The following is a 19,055-nucleotide window of genomic DNA, read 5'->3' as shown; positions in this document are numbered from 1 at the left end:
TTTTACTATTATTTCTTTCACCCCATCAGCTCACAGTCACATGGTCTTTCTTTTTTTTTTTTTTTTAGGAATTTGTCGCGTTTTCTGCTCCAACATTCACATTAAAAGAAGCTTTAAATAACCGACCCACTGAAAAATAATAAAAATTATGAAAAAAAAAAAATGCGTACGTCGACTCTCGCATGAAGCGAAACCTGTAAAAAATGCAGCAGAAATCCAAGGGTCGGGCGGATTTTCCCACATGTGAAGAGAAAAAAAAAAAAAACCGGTCCTGACAAGTGACGATGTCATGTGACCGGTCAAAAAAGCATCTTCGCGGCCATTAAGGGGTTAAAGGGTATTGCCAGTTTAGTGTAAGCAGCTTTCTAAGACTCTGCGGGACGATTTCTCACAGCTTTCAAGACATCCGATTGCTGTCGTTGAATAGGGCCATGCTCTCTTCTATCCAGAGGCTGAAGACTTGTGCAGACTTTCTCACAGCAGAGGGTTTGCGACAGTTGTATCCAGTCTAGACTGATGCACCAGCGCAGGTCAAGGCCGCGGCTGAATGTCGATACGTGTCTGACCGCCGCCTGCACCACAACTAATAAAAGAGAATGGGGTTGCGTTGCGAACCGCAAATTACAAGAATTTCCAAAACAGCCGGACTCCTGGCGCTGCGGACCCCCATCCGCTTTTATCGGGTCGAGATGCAGATGGCGGCCGGGCACGCCTCGTAGCCGCTGCCTAAATGTCTACGTCCCGGGCCATGCCGCTCAGGGGACTGTCCAGACTGGTACGATTTGGCTTTTTTGGGGTCCACAATTCTGCGCCATTCTTGCCGCCATAAATATCAGGAAGCTCGACAGGACCTCTGAATGCTGATGTGAATAGAAGCCAATATGCTGCTAGATGAGGCCGTTCCGATTCCCTGACAGCAAGCAGAATATGATGAGGTAACGATACACAGAGTGGATAAAAGATGGAGAATTTGGTAAATCATTAGGATGTGTCCTCAGTGTGAGATCAGTCGGGGCCCAACCGCGGGGCCCCGCCACTGTGCAGAAAACAGCAGCACGTCCATTCACTTTGAAAAACCTGGCAGATATCGTCCATAAACAGCGCCTCTCCACAGGCCGTGTCTGGTACTGCAGCTCGGCCCCATTCACTTCAAAGGCGCTGAGCTGCAGTACCAGACACAAGCCGCGGACTGGGGTGGCGCTGTTTCTGCAATGAATCAGCCCTTTAAGATTGTCCGATAATCCAGGATATTCGATAATCCGGCACCTGGGGTCTCCGTCTCTGATACCGCCATGCTGAGCGATTCTGACGCCATACAGCTGCACCATGGCATGGGAGTCGCACAATGTCCGGATTATCAGATGCCGGATTAAAGGAACTGAAGGAGACAGAATCAGCCCTCACACTGGATCTGACCAGTCACATGACCCGGGTTAACTCCTCCTGTCAATAATCTGCTCCCCCCCCCCCCCCAAGACGTACCCCAGCCTCACCCCCTGCCAGTCACATACACAATCTACAGAAACGTAAGGGGAGCCAGTGCTTATTCTGAAAGAACTGTCTAGGACCATGCTTGCTGTCAGTGAATGGAACTTGCCTTGATCCTAATGGAGCTTGTCCCAATAAGAACAAAAAAAATAAAACATTCAATGACAGCAAGCACAGCTCTTGCAAATAGCGAGAAACTAAAACACATGGTATATGGGGAAGCTGCATTAGTTTTCATTGCGGTACTACAAGACCTAGCATGCTCTGCCAGCTGGGACTTGTAGTCCACCACTGCATCACATATCTAAACTAGAGCAAGAAGGTCCTGTCAGCCCTGCATCAGGTTAGGCTGGGATTTGTAGTACCTCAATGAGTTTTAACAGCCAATAAGTGATAAGTCATGTTGGGAGTAGTAGTACTCCATCACCTACAGCCTGAGCCTGCATCAAGTGAAATCTAAACAGAAGTCCAATCATAGCCAACATGTGACAAGTAATGCTGGGAGCAGTAGTCCCATCCCCAGCAACTGTCAGGCCATGAGGTCATGCTGGTCCTTGTGGTTCTCCACAAGCTGACAAGAAGAATACATCTCCTCTCCTGTGAAATCTTCGCAGTGAAACCACAACTCCCAGCATGCCGTGTCAGCCTGTAACAGCCACTGGGTAGCAGGGAATTGTGGGACTTGTAGTCCCCGGGAGGCAGTCACGGAGCCTCCATCTCCCTCTCACCTTCTTCAGGGCTGGTACGAAGAGCCCCCGCCACTTCAGGCCGTTCTCCTCGCTGAAGAAGTCGTAGGTCTGCGGGGAAGGCTGCATGATCCCGGCCTCATGGGACTCCCCTCCGCCTGTAGCCCGGGCCGCACGCTCTCCAGCGGGGGGTGGGGCGCTGCTCAGTCAGGGTCCCGGGCTGCCCCCATCATGCTGGGCCTCAGGATGCCGCCGCGGCCGCCGCTGCTTGTTGTTGTGATGGGATCCGGCTTCCTCTGGGAGACTGAGTCTCAGCCCCTGCCTGCAGAGACTGCACAGCGCATGCGTGAAGCGAGAGGGCGGGGCCACGGAGAGGAGGAGGGGTGACAGAGCTGAGGAGGACAGGGACAGCTGAGGGGAAAGAGACAGCCGGGGACAGGAGAGATGAGGGGGAAAGAGACAGCCGGGGACAGGAGAGATGAGGGGGAAAGAGACAGCCGGGGACAGGAGAGATGAGGGGGGAAAGAGACAGCCGGGGACAGGAGAGCTGAGGGGGAAAAGAGACAGCCGGGGACAGGAGAGCTGAGGGGGAAAGAGACAGCCGGGGACAGGAGAGCTGAGGGGGAAAGAGACAGCCGGGGACAGGAGAGCTGAGGGGGAAAGAGACAGCCGGGGACAGGAGAGCTGAGGGGGAAAGAGACAGCCGGGGACAGGAGAGCTGAGGGGGAAAGAGACAGCCGGGGACAGGAGAGCTGAGGGGGAAAGAGACAGCCGGGGACAGGAGAGCTGAGGGGGAAAGAGACAGCCGGGGACAGGAGAGCTGAGGGGGGGGGGGGAAGAGACAGCCGGGGACAGGAGAGATGAGGGGGAAAGAGACAGCCGGGGACAGGAGAGCTGAGGGGGGAAAGAGACAGCCGGAGACAGGAGAGCTGAGGGGGGGGGAAGAGACAGCCGGGGACAGGAGAGATGAGGGGGAAAGAGACAGCCGGAGACAGGAGAGCTGAGGGGGGGAAGAGACAGCCGGGGACAGGAGAGCTGAGGGGGAGGAAGAGACAGCCGGGGACAGGAGAGATGAGGGGGAAAGAGACAGCCGGGGACAGGAGAGATGAGGGGGAAAGAGACAGCCGGGGACAGGAGAGATGAGGGGGGAAAGAGACAGCCGGGGACAGGAGAGCTGAGGGGGAAAAGAGACAGCCGGGGACAGGAGAGCTGAGGGGGAAAGAGACAGCCGGGGACAGGAGAGCTGAGGGGGAAAGAGACAGCCGGGGACAGGAGAGCTGAGGGGGAAAGAGACAGCCGGGGACAGGAGAGCTGAGGGGGAAAGAGACAGCCGGGGACAGGAGAGCTGAGGGGGAAAGAGACAGCCGGGGACAGGAGAGCTGAGGGGGAAAGAGACAGCCGGGGACAGGAGAGCTGAGGGGGAAAGAGACAGCCGGGGACAGGAGAGCTGAGGGGGGGGGGGAAGAGACAGCCGGGGACAGGAGAGATGAGGGGGAAAGAGACAGCCGGGGACAGGAGAGCTGAGGGGGGAAAGAGACAGCCGGAGACAGGAGAGCTGAGGGGGGGGGAAGAGACAGCCGGGGACAGGAGAGATGAGGGGGAAAGAGACAGCCGGAGACAGGAGAGCTGAGGGGGGGAAGAGACAGCCGGGGACAGGAGAGCTGAGGGGGAGGAAGAGACAGCCGGGGACAGGAGAGATGAGGGGGAAAGAGACAGCCGGGGACAGGAGAGCTGAGGGGGGGGAAGAGACAGCCGGGGACAGGAGAGCTGAGGGGGGGGGGAAGAGACAGCCGGGGACAGGAGAGCTGAGGGGGGGAAGAGACAGCCGGGGACAGGAGAGCTGAGGGGGGGAAGAGACAGCCGGGGACAGGAGAGCTGAGGGGGGGAAGAGACAGCCGGGGACAGGAGAGCTGAGGGGGGGAAGAGACAGCCGGGGACAGGAGAGCTGAGGAGGGGAAGAGACAGCCGGGGACAGGAGAGATGAGGGGGAAAGAGACAGCCGGAGACAGGAGAGATGAGGGGGAAAGAGACAGCCGGGGACAGGAGAGCTGAGGGGGGAAAGAGACAGCCGGAGACAGGAGAGCTGAGGGGGGGGGGGAAGAGACAGCCGGGGACAGGAGAGCTGAGGGGGAAAGAGACAGCCGGGGACAGGAGAGCTGAGGGGGAAAGAGACAGCCGGGGACAGGAGAGCTGAGGGGGAAAGAGACAGCCGGGGACAGGAGAGCTGAGGGGGAAAGAGACAGCCGGGGACAGGAGAGCTGAGGGGGAAAGAGACAGCCGGGGACAGGAGAGCTGAGGGGGAAAGAGACAGCCGGGGACAGGAGAGCTGAGGGGGGAAAGAGACAGCCGGGGACAGGAGAGCTGAGGGGGAAAGAGACAGCCGGGGACAGGAGAGCTGAGGGGGAAAGAGGACAGCCGGGGACAGGAGAGCTGAGGGGGAAGAGACAGCCGGGGACAGGAGAGCTGAGGGGGAAAGAGACAGCCGGGGACAGGAGAGCTGAGGGGGAAAGAGACAGCCGGGGACAGGAGAGCTGAGGGGGGAAAGAGACAGCCGGGACAGGAGAGCTGAGGGGGGAAAGAGACAGCCGGGACAGGAGAGCTGAGGAGGAGAGGGACAGCCGGGCACAGGAGAGCTGAGGGACAGCCAGTGGAGCAGGAGAGCTGAGGAGGAGAGGGACAGCCGGGCACAGGAGAGCTGAGGGATAGCCGGGGACAGGAGAGCTGAGGAGGAGAGGGACAGCCGGGACAGGAGAGCTGAGGAGGAGAGGGACAGCCGGGGACAGGAGAGATGAGGGGGAAAGAGACAGCCGGGGACAGGAGAGCTGAGGGGGGAAAGAGACAGCCGGAGACAGGAGAGCTGAGGGGGGGGGGAAGAGACAGCCGGGGACAGGAGAGCTGAGGGGGAAAGAGACAGCCGGGGACAGGAGAGCTGAGGGGGAAAGAGACAGCCGGGGACAGGAGAGCTGAGGGGGAAAGAGACAGCCGGGGACAGGAGAGCTGAGGGGGAAAGAGACAGCCGGGGACAGGAGAGCTGAGGGGGAAAGAGACAGCCGGGGACAGGAGAGCTGAGGGGGAAAGAGACAGCCGGGGACAGGAGAGCTGAGGGGGAAAGAGACAGCCGGGGACAGGAGAGCTGAGGGGGAAAGAGACAGCCGGGGACAGGAGAGCTGAGGGGGAAAGAGACAGCCGGGGACAGGAGAGCTGAGGGGGAAAGAGACAGCCGGGGACAGGAGAGCTGAGGGGGGAAAGAGACAGCCGGGACAGGAGAGCTGAGGGGGGAAAGAGACAGCCGGGACAGGAGAGCTGAGGAGGAGAGGGACAGCCGGGCACAGGAGAGCTGAGGGACAGCCGGGGACAGGAGAGCTGAGGAGGAGAGGGACAGCCGGGCACAGGAGAGCTGAGGGACAGCCGGGGACAGGAGAGCTGAGGAGGAGAGGGACAGCCGGGGACAGGAGAGCTGAGGAGGAGAGGGACAGCCGGGGACAGGAGAGCTGAGGAGAGGGACAGCCGGGGACTGGAGAGCTGAGGAGGAGAGGGACAGCCGGGGACAGGAGAGCTGAGGGGAGAGTAGAGTGACAGCTGGGACAGGAGAGCTGAGGAGGAGAAAGGCAAAGCCGTGTGGAGGAGTTGACCCTCAAATTAAAGGGGTCTTCTACTTCAAGAAGTTAAGGAGGCTCCTTTAATTAGAGTTGTCTGAAATCCATAAATTTTTAACTATTAAGGCCTCATGCACATGACCGGGTCTGTTTTGTGGTCCACAAAATACGGATACCCTCCGTGTGCAATCAGGAACATATGGATGCGGACAGCTAATGGCGCGCAGTTATTGTTTTTTTGCAAATCCGTAGAAAGGAATGAAAAAAAAAGTGCAAAATAAAACCCTCTCCCATACACTCGCCCCAGGAACGCCCGTCCAGTCTGATCATTAGTCCGACGTCCGCGGTAACATTACACCATTTGACGTCTATAAGGTCTGGTTACACTAATGCTACTTTCACACTTGCGGCAGAGGATTCCATCAGGCAGTTCAGTCGCCAGAACTGCCTGCCGGCAATCCGGACGCAACGGATGGCATTTGTCAGACCAGATCCGTCTTTTCTCTGGTGTCATCCGGGAAAACAGATCCGGTATTTATTTTATTTTTTTGCATTTTTAAAAGGTCTGCGCATGTGCAGACCGGAAACTGGATCCGTTTTGCCGGAACACTTAATGCTCAGCTCATAACCTAAAAGGTTTTTTTCTCCCAGGCTATGAGCTGAGCGCTGCGATTGGCCAGCGCTACAGCCTGGGAGAAGGAGACGCCGGCAGGTTCAACTGGGTGGAGCCGAACATATGAAGATACCGGAGGCTATACCGGAGAACGGAGCGGCGCCCGGGGATAACAGTAAGTGCAGGGGGATCCCTGGGCGCCGCTCTCCATGTCTGTATAGTTAGTTTAGATGTTTTATTCTAGTGAAAGGTCCTCTTTAATGCCGTATCCGGCACTAATACATTTCAGTGTTAAATTAATGCCGGATCTGGCAAGTTTTCAGTATTTTTGGCCAGAGAGAAAACTGCAGCATGCTGCAGTATTATGTCCGGCCAAAAAACGTAAGAGGGACTGAACTGATGCATCCTGAACGGATTGCTCTCCATTCAAAATGCATTAGGATAAAACTGATCCGTTTTTTTCCGGTATTGAGCCCCTAGGACGGAACTTGTAGTGCGACTGATTGATTTTAACTATTGAACCACAACTGCCGTCTGAATGGATGCAATCTCGGACTGCAGCGGTCATTCAATAGTTAAACTCAATCAATCAGTCGCACTACAAGAAGTCACAGTGTAGCCGAGGCCTAACTATGGATGCAACATCCAATAGGTGGTCACAGCAGACCAGGGGGTAAAGAAGACGCGGTTCAGCTGGACCTATGGCGATCCGTGTTCTCCTAACCCGCGCGCAGTCCGAGTCTCACAGGACGCAGCATACTCGGACCTCAGTCTTGTCACATGAACAGTCCATAAGCCTGTGGCGGGTTTACAGGATTTTTTTATTCTTAGCGCCAGAAGCACCGGCCGACCCCGCTGTGTCCTGAGGCACTGGTATCCGTCCTAGAAATATACGACGCCAGTGTGAACAGAGACCTTTTTATAGACATGTTTAAAAACAGTCCAGATCCCAAACAACCCGGGGGGTGGCTATAGGGGCGCAGAGGCCACACCCGGGCCTGGAGCTTCCTGCTGATCAGTACCATCACAGGTGCAGATCTGGTGCAGTGTACACTGAGATAAGATTATTGTATAATAAAAATTACCTGCATCTTTCTAAGGCTCTGTTCACACTTCCACTTCTGCTTGGAAAAATTGCACATTATTCCTCCTGTCAAACTGACGCGCCCCCCCCCCCTATTATGTCAATAGCATCGGCCCTGCACCAATAATAAGGGATCCACCGTTTTCATTTATCTGCTTCCACTGATAAAATTTGAAATATTGAAGGAAGTGTGAACAGAGCCAAGATACAACGGAGGAGATTTAGCAAAACCGGTCCAAGGGCGAAGCATCGGCATCACCCCCAGTGACCCGCAGGGCCACATCCATTGCCAGGATGCAGTTTTCCCTTGCACTGGTTATGATAAATGCTACTCACCGTTTGCAATCAGTGAACAGGAAGATTCTTCTTCACAGCCAAAGCCCGAAAACCTGACTGGCAGGCATCAGGTCCCTCATTTGAAGTGACATTAATGTACGTGCCCTCCCTCCGTCAAACAGCTTTGATGTTGCAGTTGCTTATGACCGCGGCATGTAAGGCGTTATCACTTTATTGGTCGGTCACAGTGCCCAATGCACCAGGAGACCCTTCAACAGCCGTTGTAAGAACAGTATACAGCTGTAATTAACGGTGATTTCCCATCAAATACATTTATGTCTGATCACTGGGGGCGGCCCCTGCCGAGACGCCCACTAATGACTACAATGGGAGGTCCAGGGTGGGTTTTTTTTAATCAGATTTCACCTTATTCATTGCAAAAGGTGAAATTCACAGCAGAATGAAGAGACCCGGGTGATAGAAGGAGACACGATCCGAGTCCAGGTGTCGGCAGAGGCGCCTCATCCGGGGCGAACGCCTCCATTCTGGTTCTATACAGTAAATCGGACTCGTTCTGCTCAGGAGGATTCACACGGGCCAAGCAGGAGAGGCGGCCGAGCTTCTGAACGAGGAGCGGGACATTCAGGGACAGCCGGTCCACAGTCACAGACGAGGCTCCGTCAGAGGCTGAACCGCTCTTCCACTTCAGAGGCGATCACCTCCGCGATGGCCAAGGAGGAGGTCGCGGCTGGGGATGGGGCGTTCCTCACATGTAGAACACGGCTCCCGATGTCTCCAATACCTCCGTCAAAGACAAAATCATCTACTAGGTTACCGTCCCTATCCAGGGCCTGAGCCCGGACTCCAGAGGGTCCCCTAGATGAGAAAGGGTCACAGGGGGTTAGTCATGAACAAAATGAAAGGACGATTGTTAGGATAGGCAATAAATATCAGATCCGTGAGGATCTGACCCTCAGCACCCCCGCCGGTCAGGTGCCTGAAGGGGCCACAGCCTGTTAGGACCTTAAGAGGAGAGAATAGATTTGTCTCATCAAGAGTTCTTCACCTGCGAGGGGCCGCCCCCGCTGCCTGGAGGGGCCGCCCCCGCTGCCTGGCCTCGACAATGTGGCATCTATGCTGCAGCTCGTCTTTCCACTTCCAGAGCAGTGGCTATGCTTGTGCCTCTGATTGGAACAGTGGCGCAGCTGCGAGATTGTCAGGGCCCAATGAGATGTCAGCCAAGCAGCAGGTGGCACTTCTTCAGCAGTGGGGACACCCCCCATCCCCCAGGTGAAAAACTCTTGTGGATGAGACAAATCAATTTTCCTATCTCTACCGGGCACAGCTCTGTATTTCTCAATCCCAACGATACTGCATGACTGATATCGTCTCATGTGCAGCTCCAGGTATAAGGCTTCCTAGATTGTGCACGACTTCTATGGAGTCAGTGGTAAACTGTGCGAATATTACACTGCATCAGAAGCCCCTCTGCTAGGACTGTACGTACTGTGGGTATAAGCCCTGTGCATCAGAAGCCCCTCTGCTAGGACTGTACGTACTGTGGGTATAAGCCCTGTGCATCAGAAGCCCCTCTGCTAGGACTGTACGTACTGTGGGTATAAGCCCTGTGCATCAGAAGCCCCTCTGCTAGGACTGTACGTACTGTGGGTATAAGCCCTGTGCATCAGAAGCCCCTCTGCTAGGACTGTACGTACTGTGGGTATAAGCCCTGTGCATCAGAAGCCCCTCTGCTAGGACTGTACGTACTGTGGGTATAAGCCCTGTGCATCAGAAGCCCCTCTGCTAGGACTGTACGTACTGTGGGTATAAGCCCTGTGCATCAGAAGCCCCTCTGCTAGGACTGTACGTACTGTGGGTATAAGCCCTGTGCATCAGAAGCCCCTCTGCTAGGACTGTACGTACTGTGGGTATAAGCCCTGTGCATCAGAAGCCCCTCTGCTAGGACTGTACGTACTGTGGGTATAAGCCCTGTGCATCAGAAGCCCCTCTGCTAGGACTGTACGTACTGTGGGTATAAGCCCTGTGCATCAGAAGCCCCTCTACTAGGACTGTACGTACTGTGGGTATAAGCCCTGTGCATCAGAAGCCCCTCTGCTAGGACTGTACGTACTGTGGGTATAAGCCCTGTGCATCAGAAGCCCCTCTGCTAGGACTGTACGTACTGTGGGTATAAGCCCTGTGCATCAGAAGCCCCTCTGCTAGGACTGTACGTACTGTGGGTATAAGCCCTGTGCATCAGAAGCCCCTCTGCTAGGACTGTACGTACTGTGGGTATAAGCCCTGTGCATCAGAAGCCCCTCTGCTAGGACTGTACGTACTGTGGGTATAAGCCCTGTGCATCAGAAGCCCCTCTGCTAGGACTGTACGTACTGTGGGTATAAGCCCTGTGCATCAGAAGCCCCTCTGCTAGGACTGTACGTACTGTGGGTATAAGCCCTGTGCATCAGAAGCCCCTCTGCTAGGACTGTACGTGCTGTGGGTATAAGCCCTGTGCATCAGAAGCCCCTCTGCTAGGACTGTACGTACTGTGGGTATAAGCCCTGTGCATCAGAAGCCCCTCTGCTAGGACTGTACGTACTGTGGGTATAAGCCCTGTGCATCAGAAGCCCCTCTGCTAGGACTGTACGTACTGTGGGTATAAGCCCTGTGCATCAGAAGCCCCTCTGCTAGGACTGTACGTACTGTGGGTATAAGCCCTGTGCATCAGAAGCCCCTCTGCTAGGACTGTACGTACTGTGGGTATAAGCCCTGTGCATCAGAAGCCCCTCTGCTAGGACTGTACGTACTGTGGGTATAAGCCCTGTGCATCAGAAGCCCCTCTGCTAGGACTGTACGTACTGTGGGTACAAACCATGTTGCAAGTTATTGGAAATCCCTATGAAGAATTATTTTCCATACAGTGCTACCTGAAGGTATGGCCACCTGCTCTCCTGGTTATTCACATATCACTTCATGAGTGTTTTCTTGACACCCTGAACATGCTATAGAAACAGCCCATGCAGCTGCCCTTAGAGATATAGAGGCCAGCCTCCATGGATCCCTTTCATTTTGCTATTGGGTGACAGCTCCCCTTGCAGGACTCAACTAATCAGTGTGGGGAATTGTAAATTTTTTTTATAATATAATATATATATATATATATATATATATTATATATATATATATATATTATAAATGATATATTTATGATTAAAAAAAAACATACAAACTGATGTGTAAGAGAGAAGGAAAATCTTTGGGCATCACTAAATAGTGATGACTGGTTTAGTCCCTGGACCGTCAAGGTATGGACCGGCCCCATGTAGCAGAAACTGAAAACCACAATCGCATTCGGTGGCCACAGATTTCTATCATTTTAATGGCCGCTCAGCCGCACTTACCCACAAAGTCATATGGCAATCAACAAGCAAGTGAGCACGGTTTTTGGTTGCTTCTATGTGGGACCGTACAGTTATCTGCAAGGACCAGTTGCCCCATTATATATATTTTTTATTCCAGCACATATGGGGCTCACCTGAGGAGGTCATTAATAGACAGCTCCGGGATGAACTTCTGCAATTCCTTCAGCTGCGCTCGCAGAAACACCGCTCGGTACATCTCCCCCATCCCATAAACCAGATTCTTCAGAACCAGTTTACGAAGGCCACTGAAATATTAGAAAAACCATAAGTAACTACAACACGGAGGATGGAAGAACAGCCCCACAAAGGTGCTCGGCTGGAGTCGCTCAATAATTGTTACTCCGGGGAACGGCGATAGGAATATGAAGGGCGGCGACGCATCGTGAGCACAGAGGGGAGACCTCACACCACTACGGTATCCATATCACAGAGCTCTACCTGTACGTAACGGCTTCTCCAAAATCTCTGGCATTAAAATCACACAGTCTGTAGCCTTCTCTTTTAAAAGCCAACACGGCATTTGGACCAAGCCAAACATTCCCGTCCATGCGTGGCGTAAAGTGAACTCCGAGAAACGGGAAGCGTGGATCTGGAACCTACAGCCCAATACGGAGAGACGAGTAAATACCTTACTACTTGCATCAGCTACTAGAGAGGAGTCCGGCTACTTTCAAACTCGCGTCATGGACGGATCCATTCAAATACAACAGTCTGAACGGATCCGCTTGTATTATCTGTAACATAGCCAAGACGGATCCATCTTGAACACCACTGAAAGTCAATGGAGGATGGATCCATTTTCTGTTGTGCCAGTGAAAACGGATCCATCCCCATTGACTTACATTGTGTGTCAGAACGGATCTGTTTGGCTCATTTCGTCAGACGGACAACAAAACGCTGCAGGCGGCCTCCAGAGCGGAATGGAGACTGAACTGATGCATTCTGAGCCGATCCTTTTCCATTTAGAATGCATTAGAATGCAAACTGATCCGTTTTGGACCGCTTAGCCCTGAACGGATCTCACAAACGGAAAGCCAAAACGCCAGTGTGAAAGTAGCCTTAGATGTAACGGAGGTCTGCAGAACGAAAAAGGAAACAATACGCTGCATGCTAGAAAAAACAACAACAACAAAAAAAACGGAATGCTTCTCAGTGCTGCTTCAGATGCGACTAGAGAAGAGCATATCATTCAAATCAAGACATTTTCCTGCTGAAAGCTACTTAACATTTTAGTTTGAATTGAAATGTAAACTTCTGTTCGAATCATCAAAAGGTCCACCAACCAGCGATGAAAGGGTTAACGATGATACCTACTGGGTAAATGTTCCCTTTAACCAGATAGCACTTTTCTGGCTTCAGCACCAAGTAATCTCCCCGGAAAGGAACGATGCGAGGTTCTGAGCTACATCCGCTGATCTGGGACAATCGGTCTGAGAAGAGACCAGCACAGGTCAGCACGTACTTACAGTAAACGGCTTCTCCCTGGAACGGAGAGAGATCATTAATGGGCGACACAGCTAAAGCCTCTGGACAAGGAGCTCTGCTGCAGCAACGCAACGTGTGCCTCATCAGGCTGGGGCTACAAGGCGACTTTGGTCGGGACCACGACGCATCATGAAAGGACACGGTGCCGCAACCTTCAAGCTTATCACAGTGCAACAGCTGCAAGAAGTCCAAACCCGATGCATTTGCGCCAATATGCAAAATTGCATCTCGGCCCCATTCACTTTCATTATGCTGCGATGTTCAGTACAATAGTCTTGCAATGCTGAAGAGTAACCCCTGCCGAAAAAACACTGCCCCCCCCCCCCATTACATTATTATGAATAGAAGTAGTACTCCAGTATGCGACTGCCTGGTGGGGCCCCAATACTGAGCTGCACCAATTCAGATTCTAAGGCGATTCATAGTTCTAAATAATTGATTGACAGCAGGGGGGGCTCAGGACCGTACACTTTCAATAGCAGCTATTTCTTCTGACCGCCCTATACACATGCCCCCCCAACTGTGCTGAGCATGCACGTGTCCTCAATGGAGAGGGGAACAAAAGGATCAGGCATGCAGAAATTCAATAGTAGAAATCATTCCCATTTACCATATGCAGAGATTAGGGGAACCCCCCACCCCCCCCAGAAACACTATTCAACATCAGTAAGATTTGAAATTACCTTTGTGTTCCTGATTACAACCGGATATTCCAGGCCTAAGGGAAACAGAAGAAAAAAGTTTTCCCCATGCCGCAAATTAGATTTTACTCGTCATCATTTGTCTTATTTGCAGTGGAATTTTGCACTTCAGGCATCGCCATATTGAAGCGGGCCAGCACCCCCCCCCCCCCCCCAACTTCACCAGACCTGTGTAGGGAATCGTACTCACCCGATCCCAGCTGCTGGATTCCGGCTCCTGCACTCGTGGCCGATAGCGGTGACGTGTGCTCCAGGTGTCATGTCACTGGATAACGTGACGCATCGGGCACATGTCATCGTCGTGGCCAGTCACTGGCTGCCGTGGCTACATGATCCATGACGTGGGGAGATTGGCAACCTGTGGAGGCGAAGATGCCAGAGCCCAGCGGTGAGAATAAGGTAGGTATGATTCCCACCGTAGGTCTGACCATAATGGGGGGGGGGGGGGTCTGCTTGAAAGCCTCCCCGGGGTGATCAACCCCTTTAAAAGGAAAATCATGGCCACTGTCATGAAATATAGCATTACATGGCTCGGGACCCCCTCTATGAGGTCATATACTGAAGCCACGCGTTACGGGCGGGTGATAAACGTTATTTGTGGGAAAGGCCCTTAAAATCTAAATTCTGAATAACACAAGAACAGGACCCTACGCAGAACGTCAGACTAAGGCCTCATGCACACGACCGTTGTGTGTTTTGCGGTCCGCAAAACACCGATGGCAACCGTGTGCGTTCCGTAATTTGCAGAACAGCGCGGACAGCCATTAATATAACTGCCTATTCTTGCCCGCAAAACAGACAAGAATAGGACAGGTTATATTTTTTTTGCAGACCACGGAACGGAGCAACGGATGCAGACAGCACACGGAGTGCTGTCCGCATCTTTTGCGGCCCCACTGAAGTGAATAGGTACCAAAACAACGGTCATGTACATGAAGCCTAAGGATTCAGCAGTAACCCACCTTGCTCTGATCCTGCTGGGCTCTCATTCACCATGTTTATATCAGACACTTCAAATCCTGTAAGGACGCTTCCTCCGGCATCACGGAAATCATTGCTGTAGGATTGAGCTATCTGCCGGTAATCTACTATTCCTGTGCATGGAGAGTCCAGCGCCATTATACCCTGCAATGTAAAGAATGATACAGGAAAAGCTGTCAATTACTCCAAGAGCGGGGCCGGGGGAAGCGGGACTCACAGTCCCTCTCCGTGGACGGGGGCCAGGGGAAGCGAGACTCACAGTCCCTCTCCGTGGACGGGGGCCAGGGGAAGCGAGACTCACAGTCCCTCTCCGTGGACGGGGGCCAGGGAAGCGAGACTCACAGTCCCTCTCCGTGGACGGGGGCCAGGGGAAGCGAGACTCACAGTCCCTCTCCGTGGACGGGGGCCAGGGGAAGCGGGACTCACAGTCCCTCTCCGTGGACGGGGGCCAGGGGAAGCGAGACTCACAGTCCCTCTCCGTGGACGGGGCCAGGGGAAGCGAGACTCACAGTCCCTCTCAGTGGACGGGGGCCAGGGGAAGCGAGACTCACAGTCCCTCTCCGTGGACGGGGGCCAGGGAAGCGAGACTCACAGTCCCTCTCCGTGGACGGGGGCCAGGGGAAGCGAGACTCACAGTCCCTCTCCGTGGACGGGGGCCAGGGGAAGCGAGACTCACAGTCCCTATCCGTGGACGGGGGCCAGGGGAAGCGGGACTCACAGTCCCTCTCCGTGGACGGGGGCCAGGGGAAGCGAGACTCACAGTCCCTCTCCGTGGACGGGGGCCAGGGGAAGCGAGACTCACAGTCCCTCTCCGTGGACGGGGGCCAGGGGAAGCGGGACTCACAGTCCCTCTCCGTGGACGGGGGCCAGGGGAAGCGAGACTCACAGTCCCTCTCCGTGGACGGGGGCCAGGGGAAGCGAGACTCACAGTCCCTCTCCGTGGACGGGGGCCAGGGGAAGCGAGACTCACAGTCCCTCTCCGTGGACGGGGGCCAGGGGAAGCGGGACTCACAGTCCCTCTCCGTGGACGGGGGCCAGGGGAAGCGAGACTCACAGTCCCTCTCCGTGGACGGGGGCCAGGGGAAGCGAGACTCACAGTCCCTCTCCGTGGACGGGGGCCAGGGGAAGCGAGACTCACAGGCTCTCTCCGTGGACGGGGGCCAGGGGAAGCGGGACTCACAGGCTCTCTCCGTGAGCGGGGCCAGGGGAAGCAGGATTCACCGTCTATCTCTTTGACACGTCAGGAGAGGCGACAGGTCCTCTTCAAATTAAAGGTGTTTAAAATCGGTTTACTTTCACGCAGCCGATCACATGGCGTCTACCTACGCGACTACTGCAGCCAATCACAGGCCTCAGCGTTCTTGTCTGTCTATACGGCATAAAGCCAACTGAGGCCAGTGACAGGCTGCAGAGATCACGTGATCAGCTGCATGCAAGTAAACAAAGACAGGCCGGGAGGCAGACCACCCCTCTACAAATCCAGAGGGAATACATGCCGCCCCCCCCCCCCACATACCTTGCAGTAGGGCTCTTTCTCCCTGATTTCTTTAGCACTGATGATTCGGAGACCTGGCACATTGTTCTGCAGCCCTCTCTCATACAAGGGCTTGTAATCTTGGGATCTCCTGGTGCTGTACCGCTACTATCAGCTGCAAGGAATAAAAACACACTGTCACCACTGACACCAGGATATAGCGCGTACGCTCCTCTACGCCTCCACTGCTCCAGGGCTGTATACCTTGCCACACTGCTTGTATGGGATTCTTTTAAGGTCGCAGTATCCATAGAGAAGGGCGGCCCCTCGCACACACAGCCTGGCTTTCAGAGACCCTGGAGTGTAGTATATTCCACTGTGAATCACTCCGCTGTTGTGGCCACTTTGATGGGAAGCTACAAGACACAAGGAGAAGCTGGGCTCTATGGCGATTCAGCAAAGCACCACATGCAAACATTTCCCTGCCATGTGGGGACTTCAGACAGGACTAGAGAGGCCCGTTCAGGCAGAAACTGGTGCAGCCAATCATAGCATTGCACGGTGGACGCAATATGACATCACTATACGGTACTGTAAACGTACGGCTGTTGCCGTCCACTGCAGCGAGTATTGAGGCCGTGTTCAGACTCTGCAGATCGGATACATCTTTCCAGTGTAGATTTACAGCACAATGCTTGACTTCTGCAAAACCCCATTCACACACACAAAAAATAAAAATTCTGCACAGGTTTCAGATGCAGATTGTCACCATGGATGTTACTCTTGAAAATGCAGCAAATCCGTTGAGAGAAAACCCTGCCACGTGCAAGGCCACCAACATTAGACAGGTTTCTCCCTAAATCTTCTCTCTTTAACGGTACATTCATATGGGGCATAATCTAGGGCGTGAAAATCTGCAAAAAATCCTTAGGATTCAAATACAGCCGTTTTCATCCTTTCGCATTGCAAGATCTGAACTGCGGACTTTCTTCCACGTTGCTGGCACTGTTGTGGCAAACCCACGGCGTGGAGGGCCCCTCCGTGGACATCCCCTCAGAGAATCGGCACTGGGATCGGAGCAGTCCATTGTGTGAGCAAACACTGGCACCAACCGTCAGTAAACTCACCAATCTCCTTCTCTTTTTCCAAAATGGCAAACTGGAGGTTGGGATGACTGAGGACGAGCTGCCGAGCCGACGCCAGTCCCACGATTCCTCCCCCGACAATGACAACATCGTAGGTGCTGAAAGAGAAATAAAAGAGGGCAATCAGCCGCTTTACAGTCACCACATGTCCAGGAAGATGAGATACGTGGAGATGTTTGACAGGTTCATCGCACTGGAGAGTCACAGCGATAAAGGTGGACATGTTTTTTAGAAGATAGCCGTCATGTATGTCTCCCGATCTCCTCCATACACAGGCACCGTCAGCATGGCTGAGCATTCATGTATGCATCCTGAATGGGGACAAGAGAGCGAGGCCTGTATCAGAGCAGACGAGGCTGGCGAAGCGTTCCGTCCCGACAATCGCCTGCTCGTCAGTGAAGGAGACCGCTGCTATTACATGCAGCGATCTCCTCCACGGTATAGAGAGCAGGGATCGAAGCTCATCAAGAGAATGCCAAGAGTGTGCAAAGCAGTAATCAAAGCAAAAGGTGGCTACTTTGAAGAACCTAGAATATGATATATTTTCAGTTGTTTCACACTTTTTTGTTATGTATATAATTCCACATGTGTTAATTCATAGTTTTGATGCCTTCAGTGTGAATCTACAATTATCATAGTCATGAAAATAAAGAAAACTCTTTGAATGAGAAGGTGTCCAAACTTTTGGTCTGTACTGTATACCAGGACTTGCGGGAGGTGAGAGATTCCCCTTAAATCTTACTTTCTGCTGCCACATACACAAGGACCGACTTTTGTTCGCTCGAAATCATAACATGCAACTAAAAAATCCAGAGGCGTTTATCTGCATAGATTCCGGCGTCACGCCCGTCTGTAATCCACATAACGCGGCGAAGATTAATTTGTCAGCAACAAGAAGGGTCAAAATCCGGGTTTAATATATCAGAGGTCAACTAGCGAAAACTGAAGGCAGTAAAGCGAGACGCTGACATTAAAGGGGACACGAGCTCGGCGGTTTCCTATCCGCTCATGTCACAGACCCTATTAGAAGTCAGTGGAGTCCGGATTCGGCAGTGAATCAAAAACCGCCTGGACCACCAGAGCTTCAGCGCAGGAACAGTGACGGTTTTGTATTTCTGTAAATGGTTCTGGCTCCTGGAGAACCCCTTTAAAGGGCTCTTCCCACAAAGAACCTATATCCCCAATCCGCAGGTGTCTGCACCCGTGTCCCTCCAGATCCTTGCACGGCCGCCGCGGATCAAAACATTCGGCGATGGAGGGGGCAGCCAATAGCAGGCCACGACGGTGACCAGCCTCCTTCGCATCGCGGGTGACATTAAGGAGGCTGGGAGATGCCGCGGAGGCAAAGTATCTGGAGGGACGTGGGTGCCGGGGAGCGGTAAGTAGCGTCTATAGGAGGGTCCATTATAGGGATTGGATATTGATGATCTATATCTGACTCCCGGCTCCCCGCTGATCAGGCCTCCTCCTAACCTCCACGAGCAGCTCCTCTCCTCAGTTTCGCGGGCCGGACGCGCTCGTTTCTTTTTTCCGTCTGCGCTGTGTGAACTACGGCACAGACTTCAGCTGAGAAGCACCAGGAGGCGGCACATACAGGATTTGTACTAAAACTGGCCGTGTGAACAGGTCCTCATCTCAACCTGCTGCGGAAATCTGCAAAACTGGACGGAAAAGCCTCTGCGTATCCACCGCGTGTGAACATAACCGAGGATTAAATAAATAAAGATATAAAAAAAAATATAAAAATAAAATAAAAAATATTACAAGGGATGGTCGAGCTCTTAAAGGGGTCTTCCAGAATCCCACAAAACTGGGTGGAATGTCATAAACTACATTAACCAGTTACATGCCGGGCTGCTTTGCCAAACTATAATCCCGTCTCTGACAAGGCATGCTGGGACTTGTAGTTCCACAACACTACACAGAACCGCGCGTTACCTGTGACAGCGGACCCCATATCCATGCAGCCTGGGGCCCCCCAACCCCAGCTGTAAGGCTCTAGTGGCCCTCGCGCAGCACAGCCCCGCCATCCCCCCGGAGTCGCTGCTCCCTACGGATTCCGTCAGCCAATCACAATGCGCCTCCAATAACACAGGAACTTCCC

The 19,055-nt window shown here is 53.4% G+C and overlaps 2 protein-coding genes across 3 annotated transcripts in view; both read right to left on the bottom strand.

The window, feature by feature from the left end:
- The window catches only part of SOS2 (SOS Ras/Rho guanine nucleotide exchange factor 2), a 43,780-nt gene extending 41,270 nt beyond the window's left edge, over positions 1-2,510 (bottom strand). For both annotated transcript variants that reach the window (XM_044272797.1, XM_044272798.1), the window contains exon 1: positions 2,217-2,510. In XM_044272797.1, the coding sequence (XP_044128732.1) occupies positions 2,217-2,303 (87 nt within the window). In that variant the 5' untranslated portion in view covers positions 2,304-2,510. The remainder of the gene's footprint in view (positions 1-2,216) is intronic.
- A 5,450-nt stretch (positions 2,511-7,960) lies between these two features.
- Positions 7,961-19,046, bottom strand: L2HGDH (L-2-hydroxyglutarate dehydrogenase). Its single transcript, XM_044272480.1, is given in 11 exon segments — positions 7,961-8,619; positions 11,279-11,410; positions 11,604-11,761; positions 12,480-12,647; positions 13,334-13,368; positions 14,314-14,476; positions 15,849-15,935; positions 15,937-15,981; positions 16,071-16,222; positions 16,934-17,049; positions 18,890-19,046. Coding segments are annotated over 11 exon segments (1,344 nt in total). The 5' UTR covers positions 18,982-19,046; the 3' UTR covers positions 7,961-8,423.
- Positions 19,047-19,055: the final 9 nt, after the last annotated feature.

The sequence above is a fragment of the Bufo gargarizans genome, chromosome 11, assembly GCF_014858855.1.
Source record: "Bufo gargarizans isolate SCDJY-AF-19 chromosome 11, ASM1485885v1, whole genome shotgun sequence".
NCBI lineage: Eukaryota > Metazoa > Chordata > Amphibia > Anura > Bufonidae > Bufo > Bufo gargarizans.
The sequence above is the reverse complement of the archived record's forward strand: the minus strand, read 5'-3'. Positions and strand labels throughout refer to the sequence as shown.